We start from the raw sequence: 27052 nt of genomic DNA, 5'->3' as shown, positions 1-27052 counted from the left end.
CTTATACTGGAAAACTGTAACACGAAATCTCCTCTGTTGCTTAAAAACTCTGCTGATATCCACCCTAAAAGTAGTCACTGTCTGTTAAAACCCTCTTGCTCTTGGGCTAACATTTCCCATTTCCTAAAATAGTGGATTTTTTTCTTTTGAACCTTAGGTCTGTGATACATTATAGATAATTAAGTTACCACTCAGCATTGGTCTTGTTAGGTTAAGCAAACCTGAGTTTATTTTTATCTCCTCTGTCTGGGTGAGGCCATCCATTCCACAGCTTCATGTAGGTATCTTTATTCCATGCTTTTCTGAGTCTGATTTATCTGTGTAAAGCCAGCGTCATTCCCTGGCTCACTCCGCTAGCAACCCCTGCGGTCTAAGGGATGGAACAAGGATTGAAGTCAGGAACTTCTTGAATTAATGCTGTTGCTGAAACATCTGAAATGTCAAAGTGCAGCTTTAGTTAAGGAGAAAAATGGTACGAAGCAATGCTCATTTGAGCAAAATGCTGAAATGTGTGTATTCTGTGCTCCACTCGCAGTCACTACCTGCAGAACAGCTTCCAGCATCACAGGTGCTTTGGTCCTCATTTGTACTTCCCATGTGTCTGCCAGGCTGAGGATACTGCGGTAGAGCAAATTATTTTCTGCATTCTTAGGTGGGGAAATTTTTGACATAATCATTGTATGGCGATTAAAATGGAAAAAGAGAGATCTGGCAAATAATGTCCTTTTAGGAGGTCCTGTACAGTCAAGGACCCTCAGATGAGGTACACTTTTTCTTAGGAAAAGGAAAAAACTGTACATTTTTTCAGTCCACAATTGCTCTTGGAGGAGAAATTAGTTTTGTCAGAGAAGCTGAGAATGGCAGGAAGGAGACAACAAGGATAATTGGAAGTGGTGGACACAGAAGCCCAGTATACTGAAGGCTGCTGCAAGTTAAATGAGACATTAGCGGGAATTTTGATGTAAAGTGTATTTCTGCATTTGCATTTGCCTCCTTCATTATATTTACTGAATAAATATTTCTGTTCTATTTCTGTTTTGACCTATTACGATGTTTCCTTTGGTGCTTAATATGATCAGAATTCTTCAGAAAATTTGACTGTAAAATAAAAGCCAGAGTAAAGCCAAATGTGTTTCTGAGGTTTGCTTCATCAGATTATTTGAATTCAGGGGGAGAAAAGTTATTTTCTGAGAAAATAAGACTGTCCTAGAAAAGAAAAACTTTTTTTTTAAAGAAACTCTTGATCTTCTTTGTCTAGATTTTTTTTTTCTGCCAGATTTTTTTCTTTATCATGTGAGGAGTTTGAAGTCAAAGGGTCAAGTGATGGCTTTCTTTTCTTCTCTTTTTCAGTCTGAAAAGTTCATTCTTTAGTGTAGAGGAGGTGCTCTAATTGGTGCACAAGACTTTTTGTTTGTTCTACTATAGAAGGCTGATGAACATCATGTCAATAATTAATTTTTAAACATACTATTAGCTGCATTAATTTTTATCTAGGTTGCAAATTGACCAAGCTGTTCTAACCAGTGCAATAAGGTATGATTAACACCTGTTTTTAAGCTCTTCCATGACTTCTCTTTACTTCAGTTCTTTTGAGTCTTAAGGGAGTTGTCAGACTTTTCATGATCCTGCTCCTCTTCCCTTTACCACCTTGTCTACTGAATAAAGGCAATGTTTCAGGTTAGTTTTATGTAGCTGTCTTCATTCTGCTAACAGAACCTAACAAAATTTCTTCATTAAGCTTTTTGCATGGCAAAAATAGGTTAAATCTTTCATAGCTTAAAAACCAGGAGCATCCTGTTATCATTTACATACCCTTGGAGCCCCTGCTGTAGGAAAACTTTCCAAACATCTGTTAATTGCTATGTGGCAGATGTTAATGATGTATAAACAAGTCAGACTCAGCAGGGGCTGTTACTGGTTTGCTTAGAGCTTCTGTATGTGCTAATAACAGAAGGAGCTAATCTTAGAAGTGGAAAGAAACTCCAGGCTAATTTAAAGATAAGGGTGAGAATGACTTGGACCATCAACTGAAGGAAAGCAAGTCAGCCACTGAAAGAAACTCCAGTTAAACAAGAGAAGGGAGAAGGAAAGAAAAACTAGAGATTGCAATAATGCTTGAACTTGGAGAGCTATGGAAATAGTGAGGTAGGGCTGTGCAGCATCAGTAGAAGCTCCAAGCAGTAGACAGTGTCTTCTATTTGTAATTTCCTAAACATGGTTATTAGAATGTCCTTTTCTTTTCACTATGGCATTTGGAACAAGTAATGTCATCACTGGGGTATCATCTGCAGTAAAATGGCCTTCCTAAAATTTTCACGTAAGGTTGCACTTCAGAGCCTTATAAAGGAAAAGGTTCTTCCTTCTGGAAATTCTGACATGACAGTATTAGCTTAACTCAACTCTGAATAGCAATCCCTTTATCACTATCATCCTTGTCATCTCCAGGAATCTAAAACATCTGAAGTGCTACAGTACTGCGCCTATGCCAAAAGTCTCTTCCCTTAAAACATCAGTTTTATTACTTTCTTTTTTCTCCTGTCGTAAGCTGATTCACTATCATTAATGGGGATTAGTTGCAATTATTGAGATTCTGCTGAAAAAGAAAGTGATGCATTAGGTTCTGCAAGAGTAGGAATCTAATAATTAAGTTCATCCTTTTAATAAAACTGATTGCAAAATGGATGTGTTTCTTTGGTGAGTGTTTATGAACCCTTTTCTTTCAATGGATGATGTCAGCAGAATTTGGGAAGGTGGAGAACAGATGGATAATATCATCAATTGCAAAAATTGTTTTGGCATAAAGCAAGTGGATCCAAAACAACCTTGTGTGCTTTCTTTTGCTTGTATTTGTCGTATCTTTTAGAAGTTCTTCTTACTGACATTCAACACAGATGGTAAATAATTTACTAAAGCATTTCCAAATTTTTAGTTAAGAGAATTATTTCATCCCATTTTTGTCCTCTAATACAAATGTATGTGTTGTTTCTTCAAGAAAAGCCTGCTGCAGAGGTGAATAGGAGCTGTACCTAGCCCAGTCACCCCATACAGTAGTTGAACACCACCTAGTGGGTGTTCATTTAATCCTTTCATTCCTAAGCAGAATCTATATTGGTTATAATTTATTAAGTAATTGTTCTGTAAACTCAGAAGCAATGCCCTCAGACAGCTAGTCACTGTAAATTGCATGTTCATGAATGGGGCTTTTGTTCTGGAAGAGAAGCATAATAAGGTTTTGAATTTTTGGTGTTTATTGTGCTCTGGACAGCAAGACAAAATGTCCCAGGCCCTGAGCTTAAACACACAGTTCACATTAATGAAATTATCAATATAGAATTGTTTCCTTTCAGTAAAATGCCCCAATTCGCTATTAAATCCAGTGCTTAGTACTCTCAAGGCTCAAGAAATAAGGCAAAAAGGCTGTCTTGTAGGTTGTTAGTGAGAATTGAAGCCAGGCTACAGACTTCAACTGCATAAGAATGTTGTTCCCTATAGGATAAGGAAGGGGGCAAAATCCTAAAACTGCATATGAAACCTACCAACTATTGCATGTATTTGGTGTTAGTGTATGTTACAAAAGCACATAAGTGGATATTTTCTTTTTGGAAGGATTGATCAGGTGACTGTATTAAATTAGAGAGATGTCTTGTATTCGTAACCCTTCTAGAAACAAATGTCTGCAAGCAAATGCTAAACCCAACTGGTCATGGTCTTGGGCAACATATTCTGACTGACCTTGCTTTGAGCTTTTTCCTGTTGTCATCATGAGAACATAAGGACTTTCTGGTTACTGCAGTAACTTCCAGAACTCTGTTCCAACTAAAGCTATTCTGTGAGTGAGGTAATTTCCCTTAACCATGGGGGAGCCCTACTTCATGGGTTTTCCCACAAGCTTCTCAGAAACTCCTGAGACCATCTTTCACAATCACAGAAAAGGTGCTGTTTGTGATATATTCCCTAGAATGTTACTACTGGGAAGGAAATAAGAACAATAAGATGTTGGAAAGGATGTGTTTGCTCTGTGGAGCCCTGAAGGCCTCAAATTCTATACACTTGATGGAAGGACAAGGCACTAGGAGAATGAAACATGATTACCACCATCATTAGAATAGTGCAGCAATAGAAATCAGACATCCTGCTGTTGAGATGTGCAGATTTCACAATAGCAGTATAGGAAAACATCAGCCACCTCTTTCTAGTTTACCAAATTGATATTTCTAGTAAAATTCCATTATACTTTTCCAATCAGCTATCACCTCTTTGAACATTTTTTGGTAATATTTCTAAGACCTTTTACTGTGTGTTGCTGTAGTGGAAGTAAATCTTTTAAAAAGAGTACAAAACATAACAAAAGAGAAAACATTAATGATGGTGTAAATAATTTTGATATGTGATAAGGTGAAACAGGAAAAACAGTAAAAAAAGTGAGCTACTATATAAACTGGATCTAAGTAGCTATTTATATTTACAGTACTCTTGAGGACCCATGCAATTTATGTGGAATGTCAGTGCTCCTGGTTGCTTACCCACTGCAGTAATTTAAATTGCCTAGATGCACTAATATGTCAGCTATTTACTGCTTGGACACAAGTACTATAAATGTCCTATATCTGAAGAGAATTACAGTAATCACCGCATTTTTCATGCTGATACCATTAATAAATATTTTTCCCACTTAATATTTCCAGTTTTGATTTTAAGATTTTAAATTACTTCAAATCAATAGATTTTTTTTCTTTCTGTTCCACTAGGAATAAGCAATATCAACAGTATCCTGAAGTTTGTGCTTGGATGAATAAGTTTAAGAAGCAAACTGTTTCATAAACAAAGCAGTTTAATTAATTTCACCAAGGCGACCTGCCTAGTGGATGAGGGAAAGGCTATGGATGTTGTCTACCTAGACTTTAGAAAAGTCTTTGACACCATTTCCCTCAGCATTCTCCTGGAGAAGGTAGCTGCTCATGGCTTGGGTGGGTGCACTGTTCACTGGGTAAAATAAATGTCTGGGTGGCCAGACAGTGGTAGAGAATGGAGTTACATCCACCTGGGGGCTGGTTACTAGTGGTGTTCCCCGGGGCTCTGTATCTGGGCCAGCCCTCTTTAATATCTTTATTGATAATCTGGGCAAGGGGATCAAGTGCACTCTCAGTCAGTTTGCAGATGACACCAGGTTGGGTGGGAGTGTTGATCAGCTGAAGTGCAGGAAGGCCCTGCAGAGGGATCTGGACAGGCTGGATCAAAGGGCCAGCTCCAATTGTATGAGGTTCAACGAGGCCAAGTGCCAGGTCCTGCACTGGAGTCACAACAACCCCAGGCAGTGCTACAGGCTGGGGGCAGTGGCTGGAAAGCTGCCTGGTGGAAAAGGACCGGGGAGTGCTGGTCAACAGCAGCTGAACATGATCCAGCTGTGCCCAGGTGGGCAAGAAGGCCAATGGCATCCTGGCCTGGATCAGCAGTGGTGTGGCCAGCAGGACCAGGGCAGTGACCGTCCCCCTGTACTCAGCACTGCTGAGGCCACACCTCCAATCCTGTGTTCAGTTCTGGGCCCCTCACTGCCAGAAAGACATTGAGGGGCTGGAGCGTGTCCAGAGAAGGGCACCGGAGCTGGGGAAGGGTCTGGAGCACAAGTCCTGTGAGGAGCAGCTGAGGGAGCTGGGGGTGTTTAGCCTGGAGAAAAGGAGGCTCAGGAGACCTTACTGTTCTCTACAACCACACGAAAATAAGTTGTGGCCAGGTGGGGGTCGGTCTCTTCTCCCAGGTAACAAGTGACAGGATGAGAGGAAATGGCGCAAATTGCACCAAGGAAGGTTTAGGCTGGGTAGTAGGGAAAAATTCTTCAGTGAGTGGGTGATCAGACATTGGAACAGGCTGCCCAGAAAAGCAGTGAAATCACCATCCCTGGAAGCAATCAAAAGACTCATGGATGTGGCACTTAGGGACACAGTTTAGTGGTGGACCTGGCAGTGCTGCATCGACGGTTGGACTCGATAATCTTTGAGGTCTTTTCCAACCTTAGTGATTCTATTGTCTTTTGAAGCCAAATCAAGGAATCATAGAATCATTTAGGTTAGAAAAGAGTCCGCCACTAAACCATGGCCCTAAGCAACATATTCACATGTCTTCTGAATACCTGCAGGGATGATGACTCTACAACTTCCCTGGGCAGCCTGTTCGAAAGCTTGACAAGCCTTTCAGTAATGAAATTTTTCCAGTCTAAACCTCTCCTGGTGCCTCTTGAGGCTGTTTTCTGAACTAATTTTAGTATTGATACTATCTTTCAAATGTGTGAACATGTATTTGTGTGCAGCTAAACTGATGAGATAATGCATGAGCCAAAGTCTATTGGGAGCAGTAGGACAAAGTGGTTGACCCACGTGGTTATTTCTGGCATTATTATCTATAATTCTTTCATGTTGGAGTGTTTATTACATATCAAAGAGCAATAAACCATACAGTTACTTCATATAATTTGACACAGTTTGAAATTATTTGCAGTTCCTGCTTAGGGGATAAATTGCATCAAAGCAAAAAGGTGGAAAAGATAGTCCTCTCTGACATGTCCTCTTTTGCCTTATTCCAGGGTTAGCAAGGTAGCTTTATGCTAGTGATAAATTCCCACACAATGGATGAATTCTTCACCTGGCCCCTCATTTGCCAGCAAGAGAACAGAATTTGTAATAAGCAATCTTTAATATTCTTGTGCTTAGTCTTTAACTGGTTTAGGGGATTACTTTTTTGGCTTTTTTGTAAGATGCATGTGAAAAGTAACAGTTTGTCACGACAGGGAAGATCTTCAGAATGCATATTGTAAAGGAAGTAGCTGAATGAGACAATAGGAGTGGTTGCTACAGTGGTAATGGTGGCTTTATATTGAGCACATAGGCTTAAATCAAGTTTTGTATAGTGAGATAAGAATCAGTTTCTGGCTTTGTTAAAACGTTGACTTTTTCTTCCTTCATTTTGATTGTGGGATGATTTGCACACATTTTCATTCTGAATCCAAATTAATCTCTGCTTACAATTAAAATGCAATTTGCTCAAGTTGTGCATGCAGTCAGATTTTTAACTGTGTTGTTTCATTGTTGTTGTCCTTATGCCCCTTAATTTGTTCTATAATAATCTTCTCTAGCCATAAAGTAGATTGCAGAATCCTTAGGCCAGGGATCATGACTTCTAACACTGCCTAGTAGAGGAACAGAATTAAACCTGTAGTGCTAGGAGGCTGTCATAATAGTTTATGTTCATCCGGTGTTAGTATCCTAACCTAGTGTGTGTTCTGATGCTGTAGTATTTAAAAACTAGTTTTTGTTAGTAATACGAGATGATGACTTAAAGAGAGTAATGCTACACAATTTATACCTTTTTTAATTCAGAGTAGATCAAAGTTCATTAATTGAATCTTCTCAAAGGCATAGTCTAGTTTATGCTGTTTTCTTGCTAGATAAGACTGACTACAATCTCAAACATTATAACAGGAATTTTTGGGGGTTGAGGCTCTGCTTGCCTGCTCTTTGTGGGAAGGTCCATGGTTTTGTGCAGAGTCAGGAAATGCCATCTACCCCAAAAGTCTGAACTGCGTAGTGTTCTCTGTAAGTTGCAGGAATTGTTCTCCACCCTTCTGGTCTCAGAAACATGTATTATGGATACTGCTCCTTCCAGGTAATCTTAGTTGTCCTTAATAAGACTTTATTGCTGCAATTATGCAGCCATTCTGTCTCTTGAACTGTAGTAAACTTTTGTCCTTGCATCTGATTAAGTTCTTATTAAAACAGAGAATACATGCCCTTAGCACTGCTAACATTGGGCTGGTAAGTAGGAGGTTGAAAAAAACAGATTACAGATTTCTGTAACAAATACAGAAAGCAGTCACAGTGTGAGTTATCTGGTTGCATGCAGAAGGACTCACCTGCTCAATTTACATATACAAAAGCTGAATGTCAGGTCAGAGGAAGTAGTTGTAGCATTTCTTTAAAGTTGAAGGAAGGAAACAGATAAGTCCAAGACCTGGATTGGACACCTGTCTCAACCTGGAATAAATTGTTCTTTCTTTGTGTCTGGTTCTCTCACTTGAGTATAAAGAGAGCCTGGGGTCATTACTCAGGATGAAGTTTGTAGACAGAGATAATATCTTTTATTAGACCAGTTCCTCTAAGTTGGAAAAATTAGACAAGCTTTTGGGCATATGAGCTCTTCTTCAGATCTGAAATAGGAGCAGCAGATTTCGAAGTTAATTATAAACCTTTTTCTGTGTTTGTCCTCACACCATCATAGTTACAGCAAAGCAGCACAGAGATCACTAACTCAGATTTAGGCACCTAATTTTTAGACATCTAAATGAAGCCAGAGGAACCTAGCATGAGGTGCTTATTTGGGACTTTGAGGACTTGCATTTCACATGACACATTTTTTTTCCATATGCTCCGTCCAGTGCTGAGCTTTCTCAGCCTGCCCTGAGGACTGGCAGCCTCTCCTGCTGGGGAAATGTTCAGCTGCAATTGTGCTCTCTGCTTGACTTCTTACTGCTTGTGTGTTTCACGTGAAGTCTTAGCTTGCTTCACATGCTCCCTTTGCAGGGCTGCCCTTACAAGCCTGTTAGACTGCTCCGGTTGCTTGGGAGAGAAGTGACTTTGTATATTCTGTATGTCCTTGCAGTACCAGTCTTGTGGTAAGCTTGGAAATTTGAACATATTCTCAGCTTTTCCTTACCTGCAGCTTGGATATGTTACTAGAAAGAGAGCGGATCTGGGAGTATGTCACTTTCCCTGGATAATATCTAAGGAGAAGTTGTCCTGCTCTCCCTGCCATTCCCAAAGACTCCTGCTACAGTCCCAGTTAGGACTGAGCTGTTTGCAAGCATTGTAGTGGGCACCACATCATCTGCTTTTACCCCGGTGCCTTTGCTTATTTTGGAACTCCTGGTGACTCTGTGCCATGGTCTCTTTAAGAGGTTTTGAAAACTTGCTTATCTTAATTCTTTTGTCTGTTTCAGTTTCCTAAAAGACTGTGTCATCCTTTGATGTTTCCTCCCTGCATCAGCATCCCACCCTTTTTGCCCCAGGCTGCCTGACTCACTGAGAAACCTCCTGGTATTGACTTGCTCTGATGCAACTGCTCTTCTGAAATGGAGATTTGCCAGCGCTGGCCCCATCCCAGCACTCTGTATTTCTTGTTTCCTCAGAGGAGCGATTGCTTTAAATAAAGAAGGACAGATGCAAAGCTTGTTTTGTAAAGCATAGCAGAAGCTTCTATTATTGCAAATTGCCTTTTCCACTGGGCATACTTGAATTCAATTCAGGTGCTTCAATTCACTAATTCACGTGATTGAAATGACTTTTATAAATTATCTTTCAATGGAGCAATGCAGTAGTTCAGTAAAAGCTTTCTAGCTGAAGTAGATTCTTAATTCATTTAAATTGCATGCTCATTTATTATTCAGATATTGGTTTGCCAGGAGCCAGCATAGCAATCTGACCACTTGGTTTGTCGTGCTTTCCAAAAGCCTTAAATTTTTTTGCTATCCTTAATTTATCTCCAATATCACCAGTACTTCAAAAGGAGGCCTTAAGAACCAATTACTAGCTTGAATTTTTTCCTTTATTGGTTTCGTTAGCAGTAAGTACTTTATAAATGCACAGAAGAGCTTTAAAGAATGAGAACAAAAATAAGGTGGGTAAAAAAGGCACACTTTGTTAATATAACATCCTTGTCCAGTTTAATTAAAATTATCTAAGAGAGCTGAGAATGAAATACAAGCTATTGAATTTCAAAGATCTTCCATTTCAAGCTAATTTAAACAGAAATTTTAACAGCATCTCCCCAAGGAAATCAACATACACAATTCTTATCTAACCCAGCTCACTGGTGCAGGATTCTCAGAGTTCAGCTTGTGTGAAAGCTGGCAGCCAGTTATAAGGAAGAAATACACATTCTTGTTCCCATGGCAGGCAAGGCTGCAGGGTGGGCTCTGCTGTAAAGGCCACAGCATGAGCTGCATACAGTGGGTGTGGTTTTTAAAATGCCTTGATCCTCCGATTCGGACAGTGCTGAAATCCCATCTAGTTTAAAAGCTTTGTTGCACTCACAGAATGAGAGTTTGTTTCAATTGTGAATATATTTAATGCTGTTCTCATCCTAATTTTTCATGAAAAACCAAATAGTTTTATAGTACCTCAGTATGACCTTGAACCTGTCAATATTCAGCAAAGATAGCAGTAAATGCCATCCAGAATTAAAAAGCTGGGAGGTCAGTTTTTCTTTTATTTTTGTTTGTAATTGTGGCTGTTTGAAATGGAGCTAAAAAGGGATTCGGGTCAAACCATCTTAGTGACTTTACTGATAAAAGAGGCAGGAGTTTCTTCTTCTAGGAAAAGATACCTAATTTATACTGTTCACACTTGAAGTTCAGGCTGTGGAGAAAGATTGATTTAAAATTTAATTTAAATTTCCATATTACAGAAATAAAGCAATCTTGCAGACATGTTTTCTTGAAAATAGTGGGAACTACTTTTGCTTTGTCCTTTGATTATTGTTGTTAGAATTGTTGATCTTAGTGGTTTTGTTCATTCTTTGAATCTAAACATCTTTTGTCACATCTAAGCCATTCCTTAGCTCTACAGGTGTAAATGGGTGTTACTGTGTGTGCAAGTTCAGCCTTGTTTAATTCAGCCCTTTCCTAACAGTAATCCTAACATTGCTGTCAGGTCCTTTCTACATCTTAGTGTAAAAAATGATAGATGATGGAAACACTTCTATTGTAAGAAACATAAGTGACAAAATACCCTGGTTTGCCAAGGGCAAATTGAGACTGATGGAGCTCTCTTGGCATTGTTTTCTTAATTACAGTTGTCAACTAACTTTCTTGGCTAACAGCACAGAACTTGTGTGTTTATAAGTAGACTCGGTATTCATCCAACTTAAAAAGCTAAAATGCCTTTTTGTCCGTGAAAAGTGCATCTGTACCTCATTGTTTCATGGATATGCAATAGATGGTGAAAATTAGATGATGGCATCTGTAAAATATGTAGAAACCCTTGAAAATGCTCACTGTCCTTTAAGCAAGAATTCCATCATAGTTGTGACAGGTCTGTAGGGAAAAAAAAAAATCTCATTTATTCAAGTTCAAAACAATAAAAATTCCAAGTTTCTTTTTTTCACATCTAAGTAAGACTCTAACTACTACAAGCAAGTTTTGTAGTGTGTCATTAATTTTCCGATTAGTAGGAATCTATTAAGGTAAAAGAATAAGACCATAGATAATTGAATCATACAGATCTTTTACTTATTAGATTAAATAGTCCCTAATAATTATATCTGTTGCCTGTATTCCTCAGAGAGAGACTTAGATCCTGATGTATTTGTATTCATTTGTGAAGAATGACAGCATCAATATTTAATCCATAGGAAGGAAGAGGCACTTTTTTTCTTCAGTGTACAAACTGGCTAAGAAAACTGTTCAAACCTTTGCAGTGCATCTTCTGCAGAGAGGAGTTAACCTTCTCCTAATTATTTTAGACAGGGTCTTAAAAGACCTGATTCTTCAGAAGGCTGCACATTTGATATTAATAGAGATTTCCTTGTTGGTGTTTAAAGAGATCTCACTGTTAGAAAGTAAATAAATGGAGAAAATACGTACCGAGAGCTAAATTATCATTTAAGGAATATTATGAGTGCTACAATAAGAGTAGCTAAAGTTTCCAAGTGAAAACAGGGGTTTCAGTCTTCACACATGGTTTTATATGGTGATAGTACCAATAAAATATAACTACATTTAATTCTTAGAAAACATACAAATAATTATTGGAAGAAATTCATTCTACAGTTTAAATGATTATATTATTATAAGGTTGTATTCTAATACCTTACACAAATCCCAGTATGAAAGATAACACTACTGTCCCAAGTGTCAGGGTGTTTTTTCCAAAAAATTCCTACCCTTCAGTACACATGCTTCCAGGCATCTGCTCATGTGAGAAGAGCACCATTAAAACACTTCACCGTTTATTACTTTGGTGTATTTACTGCTTTGAAGAGTAGAAATCTCTTGGTTTCTCTGTCAATCTGTCCCTTTCCCTCCTGCCTTTTTTCCTGTCGTACTGTAGCAGCTGCCTCTCATCCAGTCACTGCAAGGACCGATTCTGACCCAGCTGGTGCTGCCTCTCACCACGTCCTGGGGTGATGGGACTCTTCTCTCCCTCTTCTGCCACTCAGCAAAGACTTCTTTTCCCCCACCAGTCCTTTCACCCATGCAAGGATAGCATGAGCATCTCAGTGTCATTGTTACCTCTGAAAGACATCAGTCAACATGTCAGCACCTTAAACATCCTCTGGAGAGTGACTGTGGCTGAATGCAAGACAGCAGATATTGATGGCTGTCACAGCCATTTCTGTGAGCTCTAGGCAGCTGCAGTTGTGACTGCTGGCTGGTGAAAAGAGAGCCCATACATCTACAACAGACTTCCCTTCCCTTTCTTAATTTTTATCACAATAGGGTAATTCTCAATGTGGATATGTTGTTCCCCAAAAAACGGTGTAGCTAAAGAGTTTCAGCATTGTTGCGCTGAATGCAACACAAAGACGGGAAACACAGACTTAACCAAGTGTAGAGCCTCACAAACTCAGCCAACTATTGTCTCAGCTGTAGCTCCCAGTGCTTTCTCCTTACCTTGCACCAATTATCCATGCCTTTGCTGTTCCAGCTCGCAGAGTTCAGCTTGTCTCCCTTCATCATCCTTCTGGATGCTGGCAGAAGGCTACTCCCCAGTGCACTGCTGTGGTATCAGATGCCATTCCAGATGTGATGTTCTTGGAATCATCAGGAGAATGGAATGAATAGAGTTGCTCTTAACTAAATAAGGGTTTATGGCTGGCTTCAGTGCAGACAGCGAGTACAAGGAGTGTGTACAGGGAAAAACATTGCAGGGTGGTTTTTCCCTTTTTTCAGAGCAATAAGCCATACAGATACTGTTTTTCACAGACCTACAGCCTGACTCATTCCCTTCTGTAAGACTGGTCATTAGGTGGGTCTGCCAGGGCCAGAAGAGCAGCTGAAGTATAGTTTCATATTGAAACATGCCGTACAGAAGCAGCGACATTTCAAAGCTGAGCTCTAAATCATTTAATTTGCTAAACAGCCATTCATGAAAATGCTCTGCAGCAGGGAATGGTGTTAGATGTAACTGTGGTGTTACACCACACTGCTCAGGACTCAGCCTTACTGAATGTAGCTGTTGTTGCTTCTTCTCCCAGACTGTTATTAGTCTGACTTCTTTTGTCTCAGATGAGGCAAAGTAGAGGATTTCATACGTTGTTTGACTTAGGAGGTATCTACCTATGGAGCTTTATATATATGTGTGTATGGGTGTAAATGTATGTATAGGCATTGCACAAAAATGTATTCATCCACAGTAACAGGTGGTACTGGCAACACCTGTTGCTGGGGTCACTCAACACTCCAGTATTAAAAGCCTCATTTTAGTTGCTTATAACTTTTGTCAAACGTAAACATTTGTGTTGAAATGTTATGTGCCAGGTGTCTGCCTTAGGCTGATTTGGGGGAGGGGGTGTGGGGAGAGGAATTTATCAGCAAAACAGGCAGCAGAGGCCAGGGCACTGTTTTGCCTGTGCTGAAAAATGAGCTATTGCTAGTTGAGATGTTCCAAGCCAAAAGTTGCCAGTGGAGACCCCTTGCAGCTGGGCATGCCATTTGCAAGCACTGTGGAAATTCGCTGTTTTACTGACAAAGCACCTCCGTCTTGCCAAATTATGGGCCTGTGGAAATGCTTGGTAGATGTTTGTTGACAACTGCCCACCAGGCTGCCTTCATCATGTCCATTTCCAGATAGTGGTGCTACACTGGTGACCCTTTGGATGCAAAATGCCTGTGAAGCAGCAAAGTAACCTTGGAGACTGAGCATGGAGCAAAGCAGGCTGCTGCACACAGGGGCACCAGTCTGCAGAGCAAGTCCAAGTGGCTCAGCTTGTGCTTACTCAGTGTGAATAAATAGGCAGGAATGGCTGGCTGGAATCCAGAGGAAATGGTAGTGAAGGAAGAGAATGATGGGCTGAGAGTGGTAAGAGTGAAGGACAACAGGGTTTGGAGAATTGTATGAGGAGAAATGCTGAGGAGATAGACTGAGAAGGAATGGAGCACAGCTCCTGCGGGTCCATGACCACCGGGTTTCTGTGATCCCTTCCTAACCAGCTGGAGTGTTCCACCCTTGATACACTGCAGCTCCTTAAACATGTGATTTACACAGGAGCACAACCTATACTGCTGCCAGTGGCTCCTCTGTTCAAGTGTATAGACTTGAACCTGCTAAGAAACACTTAGGAGTTTGTGTGATTTTTGTCTTACGCTCTTTCAGAAAGCAGAGTTGTTCAATTTACTTCTGCTTAATAGAAACATCAACATTTTAATTTTCTTCTTTTTTCTTTTTAGTATTTCTTAGCTTTCACATTCTCAACCTGCACTTCAAGGATCATCATGTGTGCCTGGAAATCCCTTTGTAAATACTACAGTTGTTTTTTACTGTGTAGTCTTGCTTTGGAATCTGTGTGACATTTGTAGCTCGCAGTATGCAAAGTCATACTAGTAAATTGGTTGTTGAAATGAAAGTGGGCTGAGGTTTAATCTAGGCTGAGAGAACATTTGAACAGATTGCTCATATTATTTTTAAATCTTGTCCTTTCATGATCGTTATGGGAATTAGAAACAAACTGTCTGTTGCAAAATATTCTGTTTCATATTACTCAGCATTTTCCCATAAAATTCTGAAGAAATGCCACAGAACCTGATCAAAGTTTAAAGTCAGTTTGTTATTGAATGATGACGATTTTTTTTTTATTATAGGCAAAGCCTCAGCCAAGAAACTGACAAAAAAGGTAAGCAAAATGTTCCTTTCCTTCTTCAAAAGAACTTGCATTCTTTCTGTTACTGAAGTGATTAAGTCTCTTTCAAAACTGGCTTTATATTTTCTTGTTTGTGTCTTTGAAGGAGGTAGATGCTGCACTGCTGTATGTTGCCAAAGCTAAACCAGGACCAACCTTTTTTAGAGAGCTTGGTGATAAAGGTAATGAGCACTTTTGATACTGAAAAATACGTCTTGCTTTTTATCTCATTATATGGTATGAGTCAAATGTATTTTTAAAGACGTTTGCATGGATTTTACTTCTCCATCTATCCAGTGGCTGCCTCCTTGGCAAATCTCTCAGTTACGCAAGAGAGAGTAAAAGGGCTGGGAATTGAAAGCCTTCTGAGGTGCAGGAGGAGACATGAAAGAAACTGAAAAGCCTACTTGGAAGAGAAAGGTGCTAAAGGGATGACTTGAACACAAAATGGACTTTAAGGACTTTTTGTTAATAACCTGACTGTTTCTCTATATAACTTAAATGCATAGAAACTAAGAATAAAAATAAAATTTGTACCTAGCTGCCTTAAGTGGTATCCCCGATTCCAAGAGCAGTTGAACTTACTTCTCCCTCTTCAGGAGCTCTGCAACCCTTCACAGTGTTGATGTGCTTTGTTTTCTTTTCACCCAGCATTTCCACTTTGTATTGGACTACACAAAGAGAAAACTAAGAGCTGGAATATTGTTAGTGTAACAACAGGGAATTAAAGAACACCAAATAAACATCTCATTAACATAAAGAGAGAAAAGAAACAAGAGGATCAAGAAAACCAAATAGATGAGCAATTAACCATTTCACAGTAACAAAGACCAAAATTCCCAAACTAATGAGAAAGACCAACAGCACCTATTCACAAACTTTCTGTATCATACAGTTCAGCCTGAATCCCTTATCACATGGACATTTCTGGAAAATAAAGCTGCTGTTGCACTGCTGCAGTTCCTTGGCAGGCATGAGCCATGCTTTCTCCATGCACAGCAGATCCTCAGACACGGCTGGCAGCTTATGCCAAGAGAGCAGCCCTTGATCTCAGCCTGCGGTATTTCACCTTCCGTTCAGCCTCACAGCCTCTTCTGCCTGCATTTCATTTCTTGCATCCTTGTGCAGACCTGCAAGAGTCTCCAGATGAGTGCCTTGCTTGTCAGTCCACTCCTGAAAGCCCCAGCCTACCCCAGAAGCCCTGAAACATCTCTGAACAAGTTAACAATTCTTTCCTATCCTAGGGAAGGCTGGATTTCGTACTAAATTGTCATTCCCTGCCTTTTCAAAGTACTAATCATCACAGGCTTCCCAGGATTGGGTTTAAAGTATTCCCAGTCTTGAATTCTTGGATATTGTCTCTCTATACCTGCTTTTTTAGAGCCTTTCTTTTTCTAGTGATGCAAATCCCCAGACCATGCTGCCTGGGAAAACTGGGAATCCAGCAAGAGAATTTGAAAACAGCAAATCAGTGCAGCCTCCTCTTACTGCACCTTTCCCATTTGAGTGCTTGGCAGGAAGTGGGCTCAGTGCTACTCTCAGAGTTGGCGTCTTCTGCATTCTGGCGAAGATCTGCCCTTGCTTAGCACTGTGTGTCCGAATCCCTGTCCTTCAGAGGTCAGGTAGGAGTTTGAGATGATGCAGGAACATTCAGTGCAGTCATCCATATGTCCCCACAACACTTAGAGTTTTTACAATTTTTGGTCATGGTGCCTGTTTAGTGACTTTGATGCTTTTGCTTTGAGATGCATTATTATCACAGTTTAAAAATGAAAATATTTATGTTTTTACAAGTACCAGAATAATGAATCTACCCCATCTAACCGTTTAGCTGAGGTTATTTTAACTATCTTCAATTTGTTATTTATATGTCAAGGAGAGGAAAAACTGCCATCAGTCCAGTCTGTAAAACATAATGCTAGGGGATTCTGCCTTCTAGTGGGCAGTTTTAAAATTTGTGTCGTATTTTGTAGGTATACTTATGATTTATTCAGAAATAAGAATATTGTACTGTCAGCATTTGCTGGTAAGTTTGAGGACAGATATTTCTAGGGAGGGATAGGCGAGGTTCCTTTAGCTTTAGAAAATGCGACAGTATTTTGCCAATGCTCGTTCTTGGCTGCAAGTATGCTGAGTCATTCAACAGTGTGTGAAGCTTTTGTCTTTAAATTTTGCTTGGATATGAATTTAATTTTCAGTGGGTTGTTTTATTTTGGGTTTTTCAAGTTTGCTGCATTAAATCTTTTAATTTGAGTACCTTTGTAATGATTGCTGTAAAATAAAAAAGAAAATTACAAAAATATTTAGTTTACTTTATGGATGAGGTAAATTGGCCACTCACTGCACGTAGTAAAATGACAATTAAATTAAAATATGTTTTTTAATGGAAATAGTCCACAAATTCAAAAATCTTAGGATAAATTATTTTAGTACAATCAGTTTTCCAGAAAATATCGATCAGGCTGTGAGTTTTCTTTAAAGCATTGAGTCAGGTTTTAAAGAGCAATCCAGAATATTTCTACATATTTTTATTATATTTACCTTTTTACCAATTTCACTATAGCAACTTTTCAATCTGATTACAGTAGGATGACAAAAAGAGTCTGTGTCTCACTCCTGCCATCTCTTGCAAGGCTCCTCTTTCCAGCCCTCTTCAAGTGCTTCTCCCTTGAGCCAGTCAGCAGGGTGTTATCTTTAAATTGACCTTTTCTTCACATCCTACCATCTCCGTAAAAATTTTGCAGATTCTTTCTGCAAAATTTTATAAGGTATAATGATCCCTGTCTATCTATAAAGCTAAAATTCTCCAGGGGCTCAGTATTTTGTATCTCAATTTTACAACTTTATTTTTTCTCAGACTTTAACAGCCATAATCTGCCATGTTAATATCCATCCAAAAGCTTTAATAAACATATTTTTCTTTCACAACTTCTTGGACTGTGTCATCTCTTATTTTGTATCCCCACACTGGGCTCTCGTGGTTCTGTTTTACCTAGCATAAGCCTCTTGTCTTCAGCTTCCAGGTCTTCATTAGACTATCCCTGTGCAGAGCATCTCAAGATAGCCAAGAGGCAGACTTCCACTTCTCCTTGCCCAGTGATGCTGTCCTTCATTGCTTGGTGGTTACATTTTCAGTCAGGGATCTTTGTGCTGACACAACTGCAGTCATTGACTGGGAGGTGTTTTCTATACAGACCTGGAAAGTTGCCTCCTTGTCTTCTTTTATATTCTTCCCTTAAACATTCTTTTGCTGTGTCACACACAAAACAAAATTAGGAATCTTGATCACTACTTATCACACTATTTGCTTGAATTCTTTTCTCCACGTATTAGTTTCTACCCTTTTTTTTGTTTTTAAATCTTGTCTTAGGCATATAAGCTAAAAAAGATGAGGCAGGAGTTCTTTCTCTGTTTATTTGGTTTTGAACTTGTAGAAAACCTAGATGTTTCATCTAAGAATACCATTCCAAGTTTTACAGCAATGAAAATAATAATTTGCATTCTTGCAATGGCAGAAATGCTTAAACTTGTAAGCAAGACTAAGTCTTTGAGCTGAAAGTATTTTTTATTTCCACAGTGTATTGTATGATTGTAGTACTGTGCTGGTTTACACAATTCATGTAGGATAATCGGGTAAATAGCCCTATTTTGATGGAGAGGAAAGCGGAGATATGGAACCAGAGTGAGTTGGCAACAGGATCAGCATTAGACCTCCCTTTCGCTAAGACTTGCTTTGATTTTCAGATTCTTGCATTTAGCAATTTAATATTTCTGAGCTCTGGTACTTAGAAGTGTTAAGTCACTATCTGAGGTCAAATACAAATGCTGTTGCTTCTGCATAGTAGTTTATCAGCAGTTAATTGTTTATCACTGAAGCTTAAGTGGATTCCTTATCTATCAATTAACTAAATATAAATTACAAAAATAGTTTATCTTTGCACAGATAGGCATGTTTGAAGTTCATTATTTTAAGCAGCTTCAGCATTATACAATGTTTAGCTCACAAGTTAAAAGTAGCTCAGTTATTTTGAAAAGTGATTTATAAAAAAGCCCTTTACATTTTTTTCCCCAAACATTATTGCAGGGCAGATGGTTCAGATTCTGTTGTTTAGCCACCCTCATTCTGCACTCTCTATCTTTAGCTTGCACACTCTATTTTGACGCTATCACATCTTTGTGTTTGTTCAGGCTTTTCACTTAAGGCGGTATTTCAAAAGAAAACACTGGAATTTTCCTTCAAAAGGGGGGAAAATACTTTCACCTTGTAGAAAGGACATGTTCCTATTTAAAAAAAAAAAAAAGAAGCCTTCTCTTGGCACAAGGCCCAGCAGTACTATCAGCACAATCTAGCAGCTTGGCAGCTTTGCGTGTTGCCATGTTCCCTTGAGAATTAGAGGGAAGCTATTCTCCGCCTTTTGCGAGCCTGCCAAAGGATGGAGGACTTTGATCCTTCAGGGTAATGTTAGAGTAGTTCTCCTCCCAGGTACTAAATGTGACGAAGCTCATTTAATTTATTTGCCTTTTATATAAACATTGAATGTTTTCAGTGAGAATCCAAAGATTTAGTGTAGGCCTTTTGTTAATACCAAATAAACCTTACTTTCTTGGTTAGACATGGACATTGATGAGTCTTGGGTTAGGGAATTTTGCCTTCAGAGTATTAAAAACAGAAGTGAAAAATTAATTATATAGTAACCTGGCTTATTTTAATAAATGTATTTAATGTAATGTCAAACTACATTTTTAATATTTGTCAGATTTAATCTTTCAAATCTTGCTGTAAGTTTTTGGGTTTTTCCACAAGTAATTCTTTAACTTTTTTTTCAGGGTTGATATCTTATGCAGAATATCTGTTTTTGCTGACAATTCTTACGAGTAAGTATTATATATTTAAAATACATAGGCACAAATACTCAGCTACTAACAGCTCACCAAGAACTTTTTTCTGATACCTTTTTGCTTCTAAATTTCTGCATTATAGTAAAACATAAAAAACTATTGTATATAGAGTGATAATGCATTAATGTAAATGGATATCAGTGTCATCATTGGTCCATAGCAATACTTCAAAAATCATGGTACTCGCTGCAACATGGGATCAGAAAAGTCTTTTGAAATACTTTGAGAGGGGGGGATATTGGTTACAGAACCACGTAATAAGGGGAAGAAGAACTAGATGGGAAGAGAAATAATTTTTCTTCTGGACAGCAGTTTTAGTCATTTTGGACAATGAGACATTAGCAATATAGCTCATGCAGTGGTGTGAAAAACGGCTGTAGTGTCTCACAGGTCATTGCCCATTTTTCTCGTGTTCACATATGCAATGCATGCAATACAGAAACAGCAGAATTCTTCAGTGTCTTTTTGTCTGACTTTTAAGTCCTTTTTCTTTATCCTATGTTCCTTTTGACTTTATTTCCTCCCAGTATTGTACATGTATTTCTGTCCCCCTCCTTTGCTTCCTTCCTTTTTCTCTCAGGCGCTTTATTTTAAAACAACCTTTATTTGGTACTTGCTTTCTCTACAAGCAACAGGCATTTTTTGGTTTTGTGTATGAAATTAATCTGGGATTGTCTGGTACTTACTTACTGCCATGCTTGTCACCCCCTGTTTTGTTCTGATCTGTAGGTGATGCTGAAAAACACCAAGATTCAAGATGTGTCAGTGAGCATTACATGGCAAGACCCCTAGAAGTGGTCCATATGCATGTCCATGGAATTGTCCACATGTAGTCTTGTTTGACTGACTTATACAGGTCTAACTTTTTCAGCAAGGGAAAAAACCAGGCATAATAGATTTATTGTATCAGTGGATGGGGAAAGGAAAGAAGGAAGCAGTCACTTCTTTCCTGACAGACTGTAGAGGGATGACCCTCACGTGACCCTCATCACTTCCATGGCTGCAAGGTCTGTGGCTGGGGCTTAAATAAGTTGACAAGTTTTCCTTGCTCTGGAAATCCACCCTCTCATGGTGTAGTATGAACAAGTAACATTGGTCTCCAGAGAGTGGAGAGAGTATGTCCAGCCTTCCATCAGTACACACCTCTTGCACAGTTCAAGGGGCCCTTCTGCAGCTTACCTCATTTCTCAGCAGAACTGCATTAGTTCCTGTTACGCAGCACGAAGGGTGGGTAATCTCTTTGGCAACTTCAGCTAGTACACAGTATGTGTATGTTTATATATGCATTAAGATTTAATGTACAAATACACTGCTTCAGCAGTGGTGACTGTCCCATGCTACACACTGCTTGAACATGAGTTACACTGTGTGTTCAAGTGGCTTTTAAAATCAGAGACAGGAGTTTAGCCCATTTAGGATACTGATTTTCAAATATTTGTTGCAACTCAAAAAAGATGGATTTATGTTAAAAAAGGACAACCATGACAGCCAAATTATAACTTCAGAAGAATACGTAAAAGTTGCAGGAAGAGGTGCCAAAGATTCTATTTCTTTAGAAATTTATGGCAGCTGAAAGTGAATTCATGCTGAATTATTGGCTGAAACAATTAGAAAATTGAAGCAGTATCAGAGCAAGTTGTTCCACTTCTCCAGACAATCAAGTAACATTATTCTTCACAGAATTTATATAGGAATGTATTGAACTGCAAAAACAAGGCACTTTTAGATGCAGGATAAAAATGCAGTGGTTATGTTGCTGCTTTGGTTACACAGAGGGTTATCATACTTACCAGTTTGAAAGCAAATGTCAGCAAGTTTTGGTGCCTCTATCTTTGCCTAACAAGTATCCCATGTCAGTCAGCCCCGAGTTACACAACCTGTCTCTCTCACTAGTCAGAATTAAAGTGAGATTTCTTAAAGCAGACATCAATATTTAAATTACTTCCGAGTCACCAACAGAGCAATAGGGAAACAGAAAAAGAGTGATCAGACTTTGGTTCCAGGACACTGCTGACCAGACCATGCTGCCTGTCATACAAAATCAGATTCTGTAATAACACTGAACTTGAAAACGTAATTTTGTGGCAGACAAAGGTTTTATTTTTCCCCCCCAACCTTCTTTTCTCTTTTAAGTATGCCTTGTATCATCACTATCTTTTTTCTTCCAGTGCTGTATTGAATTTCATTTCTAGCAATAGGTTAATGGAGTCCTGCCTGGTGAAGAAGCCCAGGAACTGAAGTTGTCACCTTTGCTTGGAGCTTTGTTTCAATTACCCAGTCACACAAGTTGACAGCTTGGTCAGGAGAGGAAGCACCTAGGTCTAACCTGCACTCACAGCCAGAATGAAGCTCTTCTGTTCAGATTTTGGAATTTTGCCTGATTCTAATTAAATACAAATATATCTGTGGTAGTCTTTGAACTATGCTTATTTTACGAACACATACCTTTGGGGTGACATCATATCAGATAAGTATGTCATCTCTGAACAGTATAAGCAGCTTTAGGTCTATATTTTCACTAACAGCTCTCTTATCTGAAAATTGGAGCACAGATGGTATGAATTGCTATTAAATACATCAATTACTTTTATTCTCTAAATATGTTATTGGATAGCCTTTTCTTGCTTTTGTACTAGTAACACAAATTTTGCATGTGGCATTTCCTTGGAAAGGAAGCCAGTTTTGATTATTAAATCAACCCAGTTGCTGGGGACAGCTCTGCTGTGCAGATTTCAGTGGTATTTATAAAATATCCCTGCATCACAAGATTGCTTCATGTAAAACATTAGTTGACTGCTGAAGATATAGTTATTTCTAAAATGTAAAAATAATACTTTTTTTAACCATCTTGTTATGACTTAAAAGGAATGGGATATTTCTTTAACTTGCTCCCTTTGCAGAAAGATTCTGTAAAGAAAAAGCAAGGCTTAAAACTTTACAGAATGCAACCAGAAGAATATATTTGCCAAAGCAAAATTCTGAAGGCATTAGAGTTTTTTAGAGATACTGCTTCACTCTCCTCATGAGTCCAGCATTGTTCTTGGAAGCATCAATATATTCCAGAGACAATAAGTCCATGGCTTTCATATTAATGCCTGACAGACTGCGTTGTGGAATTAATTCACCTGCTCCAGAGATTACTGGGATATGGGCTTGCTACTGCAGTGAACTGTAACTACATTTCAGCAGCATGCTGCTCCTGTGTGGGCTTGCTAATGATCAAGGCCACCTCCTGTAAGCGAAGTAAGATCAGGAAATTGTGGGAAGGAGCTCAAAACACACCATGCTTTTATAGCACCTTCAAGATTCAGAGCTCATTACATTTTTGTGTTGAAAAGAAACATTCACTCAGTGAAGGAAATGCAGGGGATAATTGTGTAGAATTCCTGAAAAACATCAGCTTGATGGGGGTCACACAAAACATGCTTTCATCAAAAACAGCCAGAAAGAGTAGTTTATTACATCACAGTAACATCTGAGAATATTGTTTAGGGAGGAAGGAGAAGGGAAGGGAGAAAAAGGCTTTGGGATAACACAGCAGGAGCAGGAGCCAAGAGAGCTGGCTCCCTTCACAGCATCAGGCTGTCTGCTAGGGAGACTGCAAATGCTGGCATACGGTCATGCATGCACGAAGTGCCTGAGGAGTACACTAGCTCTTTCACCCACTGTGGCAGTAATTACTGGCTTCTGAAGGCAATTTCCACTCTTCTCACCTGAAAAGGAGCTCTAATAAACAAGGCAGGGCTAGACTGCAGAAGTGAGATGGGATTATAGAGATATCCTTTGGGAATATCTTAAGACCTGGCCAGTAAGAGATACAGTATTTTCGCTGGGGTCAGATGGACATTCATGGTTGTACTTAGGCACTGCTGGCATTTCTTACTTTGCCATTGCATTAATTATCCCTTGAAATGATAGTAAAAAGGTTTTTAAACAGCTTGCTTATATTGGAAGAGGTGTGTATGGTTCACTGGAAATACCATGTATGTACATAACAATGGAGGACTGAAGCAGAGTCAATATTCATTTTACATTCAGCGTTTGAGTTCTACTGTAAGTGTGTGATATTTTCAATAAAGTTCTTTCAAAATTTGTTGCAGAACCCCGGACTGGACTTCAGATTGCCTTTAAAATGTTGGATGCAGATGGCAATGAACAAGTTGAAATGAAAGAATTCTTTAAGGTAGGTGTATTTACACATTTTAATTTTAAAGCATTTAAATAGATCCATGGGTTATATTTGCGAAATGAAGATTCATTAAAATCAGCCTATTTTTCAGTCCATTTTATGATTATATACTTACTAAAATATTTTATATGAAAGGAGCACATACCAAAGTATTGTGATAGAAGTTTTCATATGATAGAAGATATCATATTTGAATCCGCTTTTAAAAATGTTACCTTTGAATTGTATCTAAAAATCTTCTACTGGGAAGGTAGGAATTAGTGTACATCCCTTAGTCCCATGAGCTAATTTAAATAATCATCTGGAAGAGCCTTTTGTTTTCTAAATGTGTTGAATAATTTATTTAATACACCATCCTATTTTGGTCTTTATTAATTTTGCTTGCTGTTGCAGAAAAATTTTTATCAATTCACACTTTGAAAAGAAACAGCAGGTTTTTTCCCATATTTTATATAAACTATGGAGGAGAAAGGTAGATGCTTTAAAAACTAAGAAAATCTTGCTCTGATTTTTTAAAGAAGAATTGGCTTAATTATACAGCTTATTCAACTTTTAAATATTTATCAGGAGACTAACTAAGTACTTCTTGTCAAAAGTTGAGTGCAGAATTAACAATCAGAATTTTTAATAGAAACCCTCAACTTAGATCAGATCCTTAATTCTTACTGGAGGTAACTGGAGAGACATTTATATAAGAAGCTGACGTGGCTACTACAATTCAGATTATTTTCTGTGACTAAGGTAAAGTTAAAGCTAATCATGAACACACAACTCTAGAGAACCTTAAAATCTAAAACTTTCAAAGATGGACCTGTTGATAGCCTGAAACATGTTTCATAGCCTTAAACTCTGAATTAATGATACAGTAGCTGTTCACATGTGTTTTGCACTGATCACCTTTTTTTCAGTGAGTTGTCTCTTAGCAAGGTTACGATTGATGAGCCATACTTAAAATCTATTTTAAAATGTTGAAAAATACTTTTAGATTTAGTAGTACTATTTGAAAATAATACTTTAAATTAGATCATTTTACAAGACAATGTTCCCAGAAGCCCCTAACTGAACCTGCAGATATCCTTGTTGTTGTGTAACCCCAGCCAGTAACAAAGCCCCAGACAGCTGCTTGTTCTCTCTCCCACCAGCTGGATCAGGGAGAGAATCAGAAGGGTAAGAGATGGAAAACTCGTGGGTTGAGATAAAGACAGGTTAATAGGCAAAGAAAAGCCATGCACACAAGGAAAGTAAAGCAAGGGATTAATTCACTGCTTCCCTTGGGCAGGCAGGTGTTCAGCCATCCCCAGGAGAGCAGGGACCCATCACATGCAATGGTGACTTGGGAAGACAAACGCCATCACTGCAAACATCCCCCCTTCCTCCTTCTCCCCCCAGTTTCTACACTGAGCATGATGTCACATGGTCTGGAACATCCCTTGGTTCAGTTGGGGTCACCTGTCCTGGCTGTGTCTCCTCCCAGCCTCCCGTGCATCCCCAGCCCCCTCCCCAGCCCGGCAGTACAGAAGCAGAAAAGGCCTTGGCTCTGTGCAAGCCCTGCTCAGCAACAACAAAAACATCTCTGTATTATCAGCACTCTGTTCAGCACAAATCCAAAACACAGCCCAGTACCAGCCACTGTCAAGGAAATTAGCTCTGCCCAAGCCAAAACCAACACAGCCCTACACGCATTTGTTGCTACACAAGATCTTATAATTTTGAAGAATTTGTTCTATTAAAATGTTAATTATTCTGCTGATTTAAAAGAAATCAAGTTCTAGTAAAGCATATATTTTTAACCTAATAAACCAGGTGCAATCATAGTGAATTGTTATCAGATTATCCATGCCCTGATTACCGAAAGAAGTCTGTTATGGCTGTATTATTCACCTGAAAAACAGTATGTTACAAGGGAAAGTAATTCCACGAGTGAACATGTTCAGCTTGTAGTGCCTCTGCACCAAAATGCCACATTAGCAGTGCTTCCTTTAAATAGTACTGTCAGTTAAGCAAATAAGGAGATTCTTACAGAAACACAGCACAGCTCTCCTGGGGAGATGTGCAGTATGTTATGTATTTAATATCCATTATCCATTTCAGGTAATTCTAATTGAATCAGCCAATATGAACAACAGAAAGTCATCAAATAGAGAGGTGAAAACATTATATAAATCATTAAAAGTAATTTGATTTCTGTAGAGGCAATCAAGTTAAATGAAAGTTATTCTAGTTAGATAGATTGTTACTTTGCATTTCCTTGTTGGGCTATACTGATAAAATAATACAGATTGGTAAAAAAACCCCAGCATATAAATTACTCTGTCAACTCACAAGAATCATTAAATTCAAAGAAGTCCCACAGGATGCAAGTTAGTCAGAAGATGAGTTTTCTCTCATGACTGTTTACTTAACATTTACAGAGGAGGCTATTTTCAAGCAAAACTTTATAGATTAGGTTTAAAAATAAAATTTTTGTAATGTAAGAATGGGAAAAAAGTGTCCATGTTAATCTGTGTACTCTAGTTCTATATGTATCATGGAAAGTTTCTAGATAGCTAATATATTAGTAAATTGTGTGGCTAATCTGTCATTTGTCTTGTCCCAGTTGGTATCTTAGGAAAATATATCTGAACTATTGTATAGTGACTTCCACACTGTAAATAACATCAGGAAATGTATGTAAGGAAAATGCAGTGGAAAAGGATAGTGAAGAAGCAGTAATCAAGAGGCAGTGTCAGTAAGCAGGGTGTAGTGGGAAAAGTAATTTCATTGCTATTTCATCCTCTTGTTTCGTCACCTCTTGTTCTCCCCACTTCCCATCGTTATCTACTGATTAGACATCTATGTATGTCTGTGTAGTCTGACTGTAGAGTCTTTGAGGTAAGAACTTGCCTTTTGGTTTCCAGAATGTCCATCATTCTTTGAATTGTGTGTATCTCAGTTCTCTCATGTTCCTGGAAGAACGGGCACACGATGTGTCAAGCAGGTCATTCAGGAAAAGGAGATGTGTGACAAGCAGAAACTCCAACCCCAGTCCTCAGTGCCTGCATTACATCATGGATATAGGCTGTTCAAATCTGTATGGATCAG

General features: G+C 38.8%; 1 protein-coding gene across 1 annotated transcript in view; it reads left to right on the top strand.

Moving 5' to 3' along the window:
* Positions 1-27052, top strand: part of MICU2 (mitochondrial calcium uptake 2) — a 140343-nt gene that overhangs the window by 86507 nt on the left and 26784 nt on the right. Inside the window, exons 3-6 of the mRNA XM_039565227.1 lie at positions 14846-14877; positions 14990-15065; positions 19711-19758; positions 23883-23965. Of these exons, the coding sequence (XP_039421161.1) occupies positions 14846-14877; positions 14990-15065; positions 19711-19758; positions 23883-23965 (239 nt within the window). The remainder of the gene's footprint in view (positions 1-14845; positions 14878-14989; positions 15066-19710; positions 19759-23882; positions 23966-27052) is intronic.

The sequence above is a fragment of the Corvus cornix genome, chromosome 1 (assembly GCF_000738735.6).
Source record: "Corvus cornix cornix isolate S_Up_H32 chromosome 1, ASM73873v5, whole genome shotgun sequence".
In the NCBI taxonomy this organism is placed as follows: Eukaryota; Metazoa; Chordata; class Aves; order Passeriformes; family Corvidae; genus Corvus; species Corvus cornix.
The sequence above is the reverse complement of the archived record's forward strand: the minus strand, read 5'-3'. Positions and strand labels throughout refer to the sequence as shown.